Source organism: Babesia bigemina, scaffold Bbigscaff_72728, assembly GCF_000981445.1.
Source record: "Babesia bigemina genome assembly Bbig001, scaffold Bbigscaff_72728".
Taxonomy (NCBI): Eukaryota; Apicomplexa; class Aconoidasida; order Piroplasmida; family Babesiidae; genus Babesia; species Babesia bigemina.
Genome location: NW_012237256.1, coordinates 1 through 14625, shown reverse-complemented (window position 1 = coordinate 14625; position 14625 = coordinate 1). Strand labels below are relative to the sequence as shown.

The 14625-nt window shown below is 54.9% G+C and overlaps 5 protein-coding genes across 5 annotated transcripts; 2 read left to right on the top strand and 3 right to left on the bottom strand.

The window, feature by feature from the left end:
• Window positions 1–915: 915 nt before the first annotated feature.
• Window positions 916–3064, top strand: BBBOND_0004290 (hypothetical protein, conserved; the record flags this gene model as incomplete). Its single annotated transcript, XM_012915261.1, has 11 exons — window positions 916–1191; window positions 1234–1277; window positions 1314–1407; window positions 1444–1641; window positions 1676–1755; window positions 1792–1860; window positions 1896–2008; window positions 2178–2269; window positions 2326–2613; window positions 2685–2798; window positions 2840–3064. The coding sequence occupies 11 exons, from the start codon at window positions 916–918 to the stop codon at window positions 3062–3064; spliced, it is 1593 nt and encodes a 530-aa protein (XP_012770715.1).
• A 2688-nt stretch (window positions 3065–5752) lies between these two features.
• On the bottom strand, window positions 5753–6586 carry BBBOND_0004280 (hypothetical protein, conserved; the record flags this gene model as incomplete). Its single annotated transcript, XM_012915260.1, has 1 exon — window positions 5753–6586. The coding sequence occupies one exon, from the start codon at window positions 6584–6586 to the stop codon at window positions 5753–5755; it is 834 nt and encodes a 277-aa protein (XP_012770714.1).
• Window positions 6587–7003: 417 nt separating this feature from the next.
• BBBOND_0004270 (hypothetical protein, conserved) lies at window positions 7004–7891 on the top strand (the record flags this gene model as incomplete). Its single annotated transcript, XM_012915259.1, has 1 exon — window positions 7004–7891. One exon carries the CDS (start codon window positions 7004–7006, stop codon window positions 7889–7891), a length of 888 nt encoding a protein of 295 aa, XP_012770713.1.
• A 63-nt stretch (window positions 7892–7954) lies between these two features.
• Window positions 7955–9789, bottom strand: BBBOND_0004260 (hypothetical protein, conserved; the record flags this gene model as incomplete). Its single annotated transcript, XM_012915258.1, has 8 exons — window positions 7955–8071; window positions 8109–8283; window positions 8319–8818; window positions 8897–9063; window positions 9105–9337; window positions 9372–9574; window positions 9617–9683; window positions 9719–9789. The coding sequence occupies 8 exons, from the start codon at window positions 9787–9789 to the stop codon at window positions 7955–7957; spliced, it is 1533 nt and encodes a 510-aa protein (XP_012770712.1).
• Window positions 9790–10590: 801 nt separating this feature from the next.
• On the bottom strand, window positions 10591–14361 carry BBBOND_0004250 (hypothetical protein, conserved; the record flags this gene model as incomplete). The annotated part of the gene is made up of 1 exon (XM_012915257.1): window positions 10591–14361. One exon carries the CDS (start codon window positions 14359–14361, stop codon window positions 10591–10593), a length of 3771 nt encoding a protein of 1256 aa, XP_012770711.1.
• Between the last annotated feature and the right edge of the window lie 264 nt (window positions 14362–14625).

The window sequence follows — 14625 nt, the reverse complement described above, 5'->3', positions numbered from 1 at the left end:
GGGGCAACGCAACCGACGCAGCCGAGAGTCGAGAGGATAGCTACATCAGCGCCAGGCGAGAGTGCAGCAAACACGCACAAAGACTTCCAGTCGTTCGTGTCCCAAAAGTTGGCGCAGCCCAGCAGCAGTGCGGCGGCACCCTCATCCCAGGTCGCCCCGGCTGCGATATCGCAGAGCGACGCGTTGGAAGGCTCCCTGTTTGAGTGCGGTGAGTCGGTGCGTATCCGCGCCACACGCGTTCAGACGACCCCTGCGAAGCCATGGAGCTGGACGACGCAAGCTGCAATGACCGCCCAGTGAGCTACGTGGAAAAGGTGTGTCGCTTTATCGGATAAGCGCCTTAAAGGTTGCAGGTGACGCGCGATAACACCTACGTGGACAGCGGCTACTTCGTGGTGGAGGAGAGCGATGAGTACGTTCAGGTGAACTCGCCTGCCCGAGGGCCCACCTCGGCTCCGCTGAAGCATGGCCGGGAAGAACGCAGCTCGGAGGGTGACAGAAAGGGGCTGCTGAAGAAGCCTCAGAAGCAGCTCCACCAGATGACGCTGACGTGAGTTCGTTGCTGAGTGCTGTGTGACGGTGTTGTAGGTCCTTCTTCAACAGATGAGGCAACTCGGCAATAGGTCGGCATTAGGGGCATAGCTGTTGTAGATACTATAGTAAGTGTATTAACACAGTATTATCGCGCTGCTGGGCCTTCTTCGTCGTCCATTCGCCGGCCAGTGGAGCAGGAATGCGGCTCTGACCGTCCGCGACTGAGATAGACACGAACTCCACCGTACAACAACCGTATACAAAAACTATACACGCCATGTAGTGCCCGTATCGCCGGGATGTGTTGCGTTGGCTGCCTTCGTAGGGGTGTAGAAGCGTCGCACATGTGCGGCCTCCGTAGGTGCTCAATGTCATGATTTCATGAGATTCCTGAGCATCTCGCTGATAGTTGTGGCTCACAGCGTGGTGTACGGGTTCCGGCAGCCGTGCCAAGAATGCTGCTGGGCACTTAGTGCAAGGTCGGCTTCGTGCCGGCAGCCTGCAGTACGACGAGCGCACTTCCAACCCTCCGGAGAAGGAGAATCTCAGCTGCAGGAACCAGATGACCGCGTAGATTCACCATGCGAGCTTGTGGTTGCAATCGTTGGTCGTCCGAATGTCGGCAAATCCTCCATCTTCAATCGCATCTCCAAGCAGGTGAGGTGCCATGCGACGTGATTCGCTCGCATAACCGCTCAGTTCCACCGCGGCAGCATAGTGTCGGAATCGCCAGGCACCACTAGGTAGTGCGCATTGCTAACTACGTAACTCCGTGTCAGGGATCGCCAATATGCGCTGGCCGACTGGGAGGGGTGCACCTTCCGGCTAATAGACACCGGCGGGCTGGAGGACGAGAGTGAATACGCCGAGTCGGTGAGTGCGGCTGGAAAGTGGCTCATGAGCGCTTAGATTAAGGCCCAAGTGGGAGATTCTCTGGACCATGCGTCGGTGGCCATAGTGGTGGTTGACGGCCAGGAAGGGCTCACCGAGGGTGACCTGGAGGTGCGGGACTTCGTGCTGGACGCTTTGAAAAAGAGGGGAAATCTGCGCGTGTTGCTGTGTGTGAACAAGTGCGAGTCGTTCCACTTTGGCGACGTTTTGGCTGAGGTACGTGGCGTGGTGCCGGTGTCACGTTGCTCAGCAATTCTGGAGGCTGGGTCTGGGCCGTCCGTACCCAGTGAGCGCGCTGCACGGCACTGGGCTCGCGGAGCTCCTCAATGAGTAGGTGGTGCTTCATTGACGCTAAGCTGGCTGCAGTTGCGTTGCCGGATTTGGGCGTTGCACTATAGAGGAGCGGCACGACGTGGTGGTATCGTTCGTCGGGAGGTTGGTACTTGGTTGTCACCTTGGATATGTTTCAGACCCAACTGCGGCAAGTCTTCGCTGGTGAATCTGCTGGCTGGGAGCTCACGCTGCCTGGTGTCGCCGAAGGAGGGCACCACCCTGGACACGGTGGAGGTGCCCATTGTCAGAGGTATGGGTGCGCTAATGTACAACCTCGTTGTGCCCTGTGTATGCATATAATGGCTTCTATGTGAACCATGGCAGTCGTTAGTAAACACCGGGTGTGTCAAGTTGGCACTGCTGGATGTATGCCGTAGTGTACATCTCGTACCTGAAGTTTCGCTAATCACTGCTTCTAGGGGAACAGCGTTACCTATTGATCGACACCGCCGGCATGCGTCTACAGTCGAAGGACCGTCGGAGTTTCCTCCCCAAGGGTCGCAGCCTGAGGGTGAGTTGCCCCGGCATCTGCCGAGCCCGGCCCTGCATATGCTGACCTTTTCTCAGGCAATCCGCAAGAGCGACGTGTGCGTGTTGGTGGTGGACGCGAGCTGGGGCATCTCCCGCAACGACGTGAAGCTGGCCGAGGAGATACGGGCGGAGAGCCGTGCCGCGGTCATCGTGTGCAACAAGTGGGACCTGGTGGACAAGGATCCCACGGTGTACAAGAACGCGGTTGGCTACGTGAAGGAGAAGCTGCACTGGCTGGACTACGCCGATGTCGTCTTCACCTCCGCCAAGACCGCACAGCGAGTCAGCAACGTCCTGGAGGCATGCCAGAACGCGCACGAACAGGTAAGCAGCGCTGCATTGTAACGGGTATCCATGCTTGCCATTGCACATTCCACGGCTACACTGTTGCGCAGTTCTCCAAGAGTTTCACCACCGCCTTGCTGAACGAGGTTCTGCGAGAGGCGACCTTCCTCCAGAAGCCGCCCGTGACGCATGGGAAACGACTGAACATCTACTACGTCTGCCAGGTAAACACCGCTAGCATTCTGCACGCAACAACGCCATCCAGGTTCACAGCGAGCCACCTGGCATTGCGCTGTTCTGCAACGACGAGCGCCTGCTGACCGACGACTACGCCGAGTACCTGGAGGTCTTTTTCCGGCGGTCACTCAACCTGACGGGCTCGCCAATCCGCTGGTACCCCAGGGCCAAGAGAGCGAGGCACAGGGTGCCGGACCTCCGTAACCGCGCTTCCAAGGACAGCTGCAACCCCCGGGAGCTGCTGTCCCTGTGACGACGCATGGTGGAAACGTTAATACAATTAGGAATGCGATAGAGTTACACGAGCCGATACGTGGCGCAAATGCTACACTAACAACGCCGAAGTTAGCGTATTGCCATTAGCAGGTCGCAATGTAAGGGTCCAGGTCGCCGTCCTTGAGGTCCATGCGCACCCGGAGCGAGCAGCTGGGACACTCCGACACGAGGTTGCCTGCATGGGATAAGACCGTGGTCGAGTGCACTCACCTGCCTTGAGCTGCTCCAGCGTGAATTCGAACAGGTCCCCGCACGGGCACGCGTAGTAGAAGACCTGAACGGACTCGTCGTAGTGGCAGTCGTCCAGGCTGATGGTCTCGTAGATGAGCTCCTCCCGGAACCCTGCGATGTTGCCCTCGCGCGTGACTTCCAGCGTGCTGCCAGCGCTGGAGGAGGTGGTGGTGCTAGTCCGCGACTCCATTGTGGGCAATGGCGAGGAAGGCGGCGCAAATGGACAGGCGAACGTTGTGAGGGATAACAGGCCCCCCGACGTGATGTGCGGGACGTGAGAATTGTAATTTGTGTCCTCGTTTGTATTTACCGATGGAAGGCTGCCATGAGAGCCTTGCTTACGTTGAGTGTGTTGCTGCCGGCCGTATGTGTCAGCGCGACGCGGTACTGCAACTCTCGTCAGCCTTCCCTGTGCTTTCTGCAACCGTCTTCCATCCTTAAGCAGGGTGTATATTGCAGCGGGTGGCACCGCCCTAGGAAGGTTCAGACCAGGGCGTGCGGTGGTGCCTCGCCGCCTGCCGCCTTGTCGCAGGTAACAGCTCCGAAGCCTACGGCGTGGGAGCGCGCGCTGCTGCAGACGTGGAAGGATCACGGTGCTGGCATTGTGCTCGGCGCTGTGTACGGAATTCGCATCTTCAGGTTCCTGCTCCACGTCCGCAACCTGCTGGAGTGGCTGCCGCAGGTGAACCCCTACCTCTTCCCGTTTGACGCCGTCTACCAAGCGACCGACGCGTACCTCAAGCTCTTCCAGGCGGCGATTCCTGCCCTCTACGGGATGGACATCAGCGGCATAGTGGCCTTCTTCGTCCTGGACCACATAGAGTCGCTCCTCGCCCACAAGCCGGAGGTGGCGCAGCACGCGCTGCAATAATACCACCGTTGGATCAGCTCCACGTAAGTAAACAAGACAACGCATCTTAATGTTTTATGTAAACATAAGTGTAGCCGTCAACGTTAGCATTACCGATACCCACAGTTGGCCACTTAAGTCACGCAGTGGAGCCAGGTTCCGCAACTAGTCACCGAGGCTCGCAGCGGCTTGCATCAGCGCCTTATGGTGGGCCTCAGTCTTGGAGAAGTCACTCACCACACGGCGCGCAACCTGGATATGGCTGATGAAAACCGCGCGGATTGGCGGACTTACTGCTTCCAGCGTGGAGTTGAGGAAGCCGAAGGCAAGGATCCCGAAGTCCGTTGAGCTGCTGTACTCGGACTGGCCGTTTGGCGCCACCCGTATAGTCGCCGTCTCGTTGTAGCTGCGCGTTTTGTCACGATAACCGCTGGAGCTCACGTGTACGAGTCCTTCATGGTCAACCCGAACGTTCTGTGCGACAGGCATCTAGCACCCAAATCCACGACAGAGTCCTCCAGCACGAAGTACTCTATGCTCGGCCCCACGATGTAGTCTGCAGGGCGGATGGGAATTCCAAGCGGAGGATAGCGCACGTGGGCAGGAAATATGAATATCAGCTTTTGAGCGCCACACTATGCATCACATCGCGTGCCACATGTTAGCGCTACATAATCGAGCACAATGGATACAATCATCACATTGCGGCCTTTGTGGCGCACAGATGGTTTTTGTTCAACGCATACTAGGTCACGCGCATTATACCATGACACCGGGCATGGACGCATCACAGAATTGCACTTGTAGGCTTCAACAGCAGAAAAACGAAAGCAATCATAAACTCATACACGAAAGACAAACCAATCTCAATGACTGAAGATTCTACAGTGCGCATTAACTCACGGACGATCGAGGGCAGGTCGTACTTCACCCTGGCAATGCGGCGCACCCGCAGCTGGCGCTGCTCCGGCACCAGCTCATGGTCGATGAAGTGGACTTCCTTCACGTGCGGGTAGTACTTCGAGGGGTACATGCGATAGAAGGCGCGCTGCAGACAGATGACCAAGGCATAGCCGACTACGGAAGGCAACAGATAAGCATACATCAGGGAACCAAATACACATCACGATGCTTAACCCACCGTCACGCTATCCCAGTCGAGGTTGCAGAGGAAGGTCTTGGTGAAAAGCATCGTGACGGCGCAGGAAGCAGTGGACGTTGTGACCGGGCAGAAGGCAGCCTTAACTGCGACACATCAAGACAGCCATCCTCCTGGCCAATGCTACATTAAAACGACAGAGGCATAGGCATATAGAGCGGTGGAATCCGCTAACTGCTCCAGGTAACGTGACCTTCGACACACCATCACCAGGGCGGAGCTTACATTTCGCGGCGGAGGTGGGCAAACGTGCTCGATATTATGCCACTTAACTCACAGAATTTAATTAACAACGTTTGCTACATTAATTGCGATGTCTAATATTGCCAGAAGCAGTGAGATGCGTCCGTTACGCATACTGCTCACCAGTATATAAGCGGGACCATAATGGGTCTTAATAGCCGGATAACACCCGTGCCACATATCTAGGCGAGATCATATACGTCCATGCACTGATTCAGCGCCCGCTCCACCAACTGCTGCCGCTCCGCGTCCGTTTGCGTCTGCCCCTCAACCGACGTCGAGTTAGTAAGCCCCTTCACTACCGTGCTCTTCACCCGCTTGGACTCCTTGCGCACCTTCTTCACGTGCTTGAGGTGGGTTGCTTGCGTTGAAGCGTCCACTGCCGGCTCGGGTGCTTCCTTTGGCAGCGGCAACCGCGCAACGCCGGGATCCACCGTGCTCTCCCGCTGCCTCTGGGCAAGCTCGTTCAGCCGCGTGTGCCTGATGCGTTCGCCAGTAAGAGTTCTACACGAGTCGACGTTGGAGCTCTGCTTCTTGCGGTTGCCCTTGGCCTTCAGCAGGGCGCCGAACCCTCCCTTACCCCCGAGTAGCCTGCATGACACGCTTATCACCACGTCGTCCTTGAGCAGTTGGTGGGCGGAACCAGTGCATAATTCGGTGTCATAGCTGTTTTGTGTGTAATCACCGCGACAATCGGATTCCGCTTGGGAAGAGGGGCCCGGCACTGTTATCCCCGACGGGTCAATAGTGGCGTGAGGGTCGACTGCAACCTTCGTTCTTATTCCCCCGCGTATCGATAGACGGCTCGACTCCCTGCCAATCCCGAAGTTCTGCTCGATCAGCGACGGAAATATGTAGCTAGAGAGGCACGGAACGCTCCGACGGCAGGGGTCTCCTTGAGCGCATGAGTGGAGGCACAGCGCCTCTCGGCTACCAACCGACTCACATAGCGCCTCGTAATCCACCCACAGGCTACGGGTGGCGCCGTTGGGCAGACAGACGAGGTACGTGCTCATTGGAGGAGGTCGGCAGGGGAATGCTTTCGTCAAAAGAAAGGTCAAGCAAGCAGAGCAGAGGGCACGTATGATAGCGGTTTTTCGCTGCCTTTTGAATATAGTACAAATTCTGTCAGTATCGTTGTTTCCTTTACGGCAGTTCGACGCCCCCTCCGGTAGCGCGTTACGCTGCACATCGGCCCAGTCCGGTGACGATTAGTACGACCAACGACAAATTATGTTTAATCATCACGTATCATGCATTATGCAGTGAAATGATCGCGATGTGATTGAGGCGACGTCGGCTACTGTTGCCGTGGCACGTCTGTGTCTAACTGCTTGAATTCGCTCTAGAGCTTGCACATTTCGGTATCCATAGGTATAAGCGCTCCTTCTTCGCCAATGCCACCTACATATGCTACGGGAGATGCAATGAGAATGGCCGATCCCCGCCGTCTGCAATCCTTCCATGTCGGCCACAAGGCCTCCGCCACCCGTTCGGCAGTCTACGTCAGAGCCCCTCCAGGGTCACCAGAGGCGCGTGGAACAGGATCTTCGGCAAGTCCTCGTACCTCTAGCGTCGACGACGCTGATCGCTGCCTGCTGCGTAACATCTTGCGATGCTTCCACTTCCTCGACTTCGAGGACAGGGGGCACATAAGCCCCGCCGAGGCCATGGCCTTCATCGCGCCACTCAAGCGTGCAAGTCCGGACCTATTCGAGCTGTTGTGTGAAGTGTTAGCGGTGACGAAGCACGCCTTGGTAGACGGTCGGATCGGGAAGGAGCCGTTCATCAGGCAGCTGGAGTCGTCACTTGGGGCGCTGGCACGGGACGACACTTCGCCTTTGGCGCAGCTCCGTCAACCTTGTAACGCTATATCACGCTACTTTAGCTCCCTCAAAACAGCCGCAGGGGAGTGTGACGACAACGCCATCAGCTCGCCAGGCCGTGGACCGGGGCAGGTGAGGGGTGGTGACCTGTACGACTCACAGGCTGGGAGTGGTGACGAACGCCCTGCCTGGTGCACTGATTTTGCAGGAACGCGTGATGAACAACGTACGCAATCGGATGAGGAGTGTACCTTCAAACCGGTGACGAACAGGCGCCGCTTTACCGCTGGACGCAGCGAAGCCAGCGTTGCCCTCAAAGACGAGATCCGCGACATGCATCGGTTCCAATACGGTAGGTTAAGCGACGCTATCACCGCACAGCGCCTATCAGGTAACGAGCCCAGAGGCGGGATGAGCGAGTATATCGTCTTCCACTTCAGTGAGTGCAAGGAGTGGCCGCAGGACCTCAGGAGCCTGCGCAACCCCAGCGGCTAGGCATCGTATTCTTACGCAAAGAGACACGTGTTCAGCTAAACATTATAGTGACATCTAATCCCTCTAGACCGTGAAGTCGGCTCGCAGCTCCGGGATGCAGAGGGAGTCGCCCACGTCGTGCAGCATGAAGAACGGCGCGCCTACGATGCAGGGCTTCCTCATCACGCTCCCCAAGACGCCCTGTGAGATGTGAGAGGCTTGGTTACTCTAAACTGACACTGGTGCGGTGCGGGATCTGGAAGGAGCGCTTCAAGGACGTGCCGAGGACGCCTACTGAGAACGCGACACAGCTGGTGGCCACGACGACGTTCACGGTCACGATGTCTCGTTGCTTCAGATTGTGCGGGTACTGCCCGGGCTTGGACTCGTATGTCCACTCTGCCTTGATTTGCCTGCGATGGGATGAGCGCCGCGGTGGAGGGCGAACCTGTTGGCACCTGGCTCGATGTACCCGGATTTGAAGGTGTCCTCGGCGAACTCGTAGTAGAACACCACCCTCCTGGACCTGGTCATCGACACGAAGCACGTGCGTGACGCGTCGTCGATAGGGTCCTGCGACGCGAATGCGATTCCGAATGCGATGTTGCCACTCTTGGTTTTGGAGACCTCGTACGCCCAGCAGCAGACGCTCATCTCGCGCTCGGTGCCGACGGTGAACGAGAGGCCGCATCGAGGATCTGACGGGAGCTTGGTGATGTTCGGCGTAACTAGCTTGGCGTTGCCCGTGTTGGGGTCGAAGAGGCCCAGCTGCTCCCTCGACGCGCGGATAACCAGCACCGGAAAGAGCCCTTTGTAGGTCATGCACGTGTAATCGGCGTTGTCTGTCCACGGGAAGTGGCGCGGCTTCTTGGTGGCGCCCTGGAGGATGCGCAGCGCGGCGTCGAGCAGCAGCGAGCTGAGGTTGTCGTGCCTCAGCTGGTCGATAGCCTTCGGCGCCATCGAACAGAACCTCACATACTGCAACAGGTCCTGGTGAATGCGTCATCAGTGGTAATCGCAACGTACCTTCTCCTTAGGGCCTATCGGTGCCGACGCGTACGGGCTCACAAACCGCGCGTTCGACTCGAGGAACTGGCACAGCGCGGTGAACGTCTGCACCTCGTCCAGCTGCAAGTTGTCGCTCTCCAGCAGCGCCTTGATGGCGGCCATTCCCATGCGCTGGAGCAAGCCCCCTGCAAGCAAGTGGATGTTACATTCATAGGTTTGTGCCTACCCGAGAAGACGGCGAATGCGGCGTCCGCCAACACCCTTCCGCAGTCACGTGCCAGCTCTACTTCTCCGGAGCTCTCGGCCGCGTAAGACAGGCTCGCAAGGACCTGGAGACTCTGCTGGCTCCGGATGATCCTCAGCAAGCTCTGCTTCAGGTCGGCCAGGCCGAAGCGCGCGGACTCCTGGTACATCGGCACCAGCAGCTGAGGCTCCTCGGTCACGTTCTGGTAGTCATTCCTGGGCAGCATGCGGCAGAGGAGATCGAACTCACTTGTAAATGTAGTACAGTATCCTCTGTACCGCCAGCGGGTGAGGGGTGACCAGCGTGTACTTAATCCTTCCCTGGCACACTCCGCCGAGGTCCTGGCGTATCCTCTCGGTGCTCTGGATATCGTTGAACGCGCGCATGAAGAACGGCGACGCCACTCGCAACACGCCGCTGTGCACGTTGATCACGATGTCCTCCGAGGATGCCTGTGTCTACTTTGCCCTGGGCGCCTCAAGAGATCAACTCACATCGGAAGGCGACTCAGTCTGCCTCAGAACGAGGATAGTGTCCGTGAGATCGTCATCGATGTCGTCGCTGCGGCCGGTTAGATTCCTCGACGCTGCACATACCGCGACGTCAGCTCCGACAACTTCACCGTCGGCAGCACCGCGCCTTCCCGTTGCACACCCGCCGCCGACATTGCGCAGGTGTTAAAAATTAAAGACAAACATGATGTGTGATGCCGCTGTTACGCAAGGATGCTACACACCCTGGACGACGGCTCCAGGAAGGCTGCGTTGCATGTGTAAGGGTGGGTGACGTTGAATATATTACAGGCAGTCGAATTGAAAATTTTAGGAAGTGTATGCAGTAGGTGGAGTCGGTTGTTGTCGAAATGGGTCTGGTTGAGGGAGCCGAGTGTGTAGACAATGTGTAGACAGCGCGCATCGTCTACGTACATTGGAGGTGAATGCCTAAGGGCGACTGAATGACACCTCACACTGGTCTCACATGATTGTTAAGCCATGCATCTACGGCTTTCAACATGTAGCTCGGAGGTTAGTAATGCAACTTATACGTACAGACAAGCTGAACATGGGCGACATATCTACCAAAATCCGATCCTACGTATCCATATATTGCGTTGTACGCCCATGTGCGCGTTAGCAATTTCCACAGCGTCGAATGTGTTTGCACGTTTGGAAGCAACGACACTGGAAGCCCCAAGTCTACGCAACGGCTGGTAGCTTAATGCGGCACTGTCATACCTGTGGTCATATGTAGCCATACGATAGCAGCTAGGTCTATATGGCACAGTTAACAGAACAATATGTAACTGTACCTAGCCGCAATCGCCGTGCTGCCAGATCACTACTAACAGTATGAGCAACAGGGGTGTATCAAATTACACCACCCCCGGCTGTGCTTCGGCATCATCGGCCGGGCATTCCACATCATAAATACACAGCAACAATCGTGAGCAGCCATCGTACGACGATCATTAATAAATTCTGTTCCACGCGTGCGCGAGTGCTTCGTCGTCGAAGTAATCGATGTCGTAGAGCGAGGGCATCTTCGTGCCGTCCGTGAGTAACGCCTTGACATCGATGACGTGAGACCCCCTGGAGCGCATGAAGTGAGATTGTATGCGCAGCACGTCCAGGCGGTATAGCGCCGTGTGGGCGAACAAGAGGAATGCGGTGGGCCACAGTGCGAGGCTGAGGAAGATGAATGGCCCACGTACCCTGTAGAGGAACTTGTCCATGCAGGTTATAAGCTTCGCGATAGGCCCACCGTTGATCACTTCCTCTAACTTGGTGATGACCTGTGAACACGTGACTAGTGATGTTGACGTGCCCTCCGGTGGCGTGAACCCGTGAAAGTAGAGGTAGGGCAGGGCGTCGTGGCAGTGATGAATTGATCCGCACTTGGAAACTTTGTGCCTAGTGAAATCGTAACGCAACCTGTCGAGTGACTCGCGGAGTGTATCGGCCAGGTAGACCACCCAGCTGAGGTATGTCTGGGCGAGGCATGGCGAGTAGACGGCGTAGGGCCGGTGCATGATGGGCCAGCAAAGTTTAGGGCAGTTCACAGGTTTTATCTCACACCCAACCAACGTGGATAGAGTTTTGACATGGCCGTGATTTGAAGAGTCGGAACCCCCGATGTCCTGCAGGGCTTTGAGGTCGGATTTACCAAGATGCTCCCATTTAGGAAATAACTTAGGCGCATTGGTGAGTGCGATGCCTAGGTCGGACAAGCTTCCTGTAACATGTTTGTGCAACTCACTCCCGAAGTTGTGGAAGAACGAGAGCAGTTCCCCGGTGGTACGCGGCGTTCGCCTAGTGAGGCAGATGAGATATCTGCAAAGCTTCTCGAGCGGGTCTACATTATTATAACACGGTCCAATCAAGAAGCTATATATGTAGAATCCGTTTTTCGCTTTCATTGGGAAATGCGCTGAATTGAAACCCATTTTGATATGGCTCACTCGGCATGTGTTATCCCTATCATACCAGTAGGTAGGCAGGACAGAGCAGTCGGTGAGAAATCCTTGTAGAGGAGAGGGATTGCAGCCCCTGTGATTAGATTTCTTGAAACCCAGCGGATGTTCAGTGCACTGCCATGTTTCAGAAGACTTTACACCTTTACCAAACTGACAGTCACTCCACCCACCCGAATCTCTTCCCCTTCGGCACTGTGTACGCAGAAACGACAACTGATGACACGTTGCATAGACATAGCTAAGCACCTGACACAGCAGCGTATGAGGGTCGTCGGAGTAGTACATCAGGGGAGCGCCGTAGCGTTCATAGTGGGATTTCGATACGTCAGGACCAGACCCATGTATGCCAGCAAGCACAGAACTGGCGTGGCCACAGGTCTGGGACAAAGCTTCGGTGACATCCTCGGTGGAGAAAGATTCCGGGATAGCATCAATTGATTTAGATTTGCCAAAAACATACATGATGTGCTTAATCAATTCTTCGTAGCTTGGTGCGTTCGGCAAATCCCCCAGCCAGCACAGCATCTCACGTACGGTTCTGGGTGATGGTCGAGACGTATCTGTGGGCGGTAGTTTATCAACCGCCGTATTCGCGTATTTGACCGGGCATACGCTTGGAATGACTGCGGCAGCCGGGTGATCGTCGAAGTCAACAGGTGTGAGGGATGGGGGAGGGAATTCTAGAAATGATTTTGATAACCGTATTCTTCTCGGAATATGTGGCAGACTCATGGGCGGCGGCTTATCGAAAAGTACTTTAATGGGTTGGATGACTCTCTTGGCAATCGCACGGTTGAGCTTTTTGGGTAACTTCACAATAGGATCCGAGGGTAAAGTTCGCGTCATAAATTTGTGATGAATCAATGGCCTAATTGACTCCGCTGACTTTACATCCGGGCGTTTCAAGGCGTGACCTAAAACGTGTATTATTGGAGTACGCATACTACGCGGTATGCCACTGGCGCCCGATGCAGCATGTCCAGTGGCTTCTCCAACTTGTACGTTATCTCGATGTTTGCGCACTGATAATGCTTGTGGGTCGCCTTTTGAGTTCCGCTTCTTCAATTCAGCTGCCACTCGCGGAGCATGAGGGTAACTACGCCTGCTGGGATGTTCCCTGATGGATTTTGTTTGTATCTCAATGCTGTTCTGAAAATCCCGTTGTAGAGCCGCCTGATTTAATGCTTCCTGCTGTTTACGTTTGTCGTCTATCCATTTTTGGTTCTCTGCTCTTTCCCATTTTGTTTGCCAGTCCCGTGCCTTCACCGCAACACCTTTTGTCTGACAATATGAAGTGTCATTATCACGCACATGAATACCACCAGCACACCGATCCGGTATCATATTATTAGGTACTTTGATCCGCTGATTGTGCGTCGCATTGCTCCCAGATGTCGGATCACCGATTCCATTAACTCCACCGCCACCTGAACTTGAAACAAAACCAGAGTTCAAACTACTGACGAAGTTTGTATCTGTTGGAGAGGCAATGCCATTGTGCTGAGAAAACTGAGAAGAAGAGGCCTGGCCACCGAGGCGTACTTCACTACCAGCATCGGGAACACCATGTGACGTATGGTCTGCACGTTGAACACCTGTAGGCTGAATACGTGAAGGGGATTGAGAGGCTGCGCGCTGTTGACCTGAAGGAACGCCGCCCACTGAACCCTTACCCGGATCAACTGCCAGACCAGCAGCACTGTGGGGAAACACTGAAGATGAAGGCGCTAGTTGGGATTGAATAGGCTTCTGCGGTTGAACGATCCGTTGAGCTTGAGACCGAGAGTTATCCTGAGGCTGTGGACCACCAGGCCCCGGTGTGCCTGGATCTCCCTTAGGCCTTGCCGTATCTGCGTCTCCTTTAACAACAGAAGTTGAGAGTGAATCAGAATTTCCAAGCTGTGAATCTGAAAATGTTGCTGCACTTGGAGCACTACTGCGATCCTGTGGTCCCTCACCCTGCTTATCCTGTCTCTGCGCTCCCGGTGCAATCACAACCACCGGATTCGTGGCTTCGGTTTGATTAGGCTGAGGCGATACAGGCTCAGGTGGAGGGGGGGCTGGGAGTTTACCATTCAAAATTTCTTCAAGTTTCTCCAAACCATCAGCTTTTTGCTTCAGTGTGTCAATTACACTGCCCCATATTTTAAGCAAATCCGCTGCATTCATCCTGTGTGATCCATTGGGATTGAAACCAAATATGAATCCGTAGGCGAAGACATTTTTCGTAAAATGTTCTCCAAGTTTACGGGTGTTTCTACCGTCTATATCACCGATGCTTATCACACAATTTTGCAAATGGTTTTTCACGTTTTTCAAATTCTCTCTTAACCACTGCGCTGTTCTTTCTGCGAATTCCTTCGTCTTAAGCATTGAAACCTTTGGCGACTGCCCGGTCTGCGAAAAGGCGCCATCAGCGAACAATTTGTCTAATTGGGACTGAAGGCCGGCGCAATGTTCTTTTAAGTATTGCCAATATATAGGTGTGTTGGAATGTTTCGTAGTTTTACGTAAATCCTCGTTCAATGTTTCTATTAACTCTCCACCATCGTTTTTCTTTGCCTCTTCAGCTACAATATGACAAAATACATCCACCAAGTGAAGCGCGTTTGCAATATTCACCTTATCCTTGCCGGAGTCGGATACAACTGTAGTAGAAAAGATGTCGCGGAAAAAATTGTGGCCATTTTTGCTCAAAATACTTCCTAGGTCATACGCCATATTTGAACCCTGGGGATACGCAGAAGAATCATATCTCACCTCCATCGGATTAAACCCCCCAGGTATAATCCCACCGTAGTAGTCGGATGTCTTTTTCGCATGGAGGTACTTATCGAGATCATCGCCATATCCACCACCCCACCCAAGTATGCTGGTTGCCCCTTTGCACTCGTTCCAATGCCCTTTGGAACGAGTGCAAAGGGCATTGGATCCAGGCGGAAACTCAATGACGCTATCGACGAAATTAAAAATGACCTAGCCGAAGCATTTAAATTCAATGTGGAGAATAAGTATGTGAAAAGCAAAGAA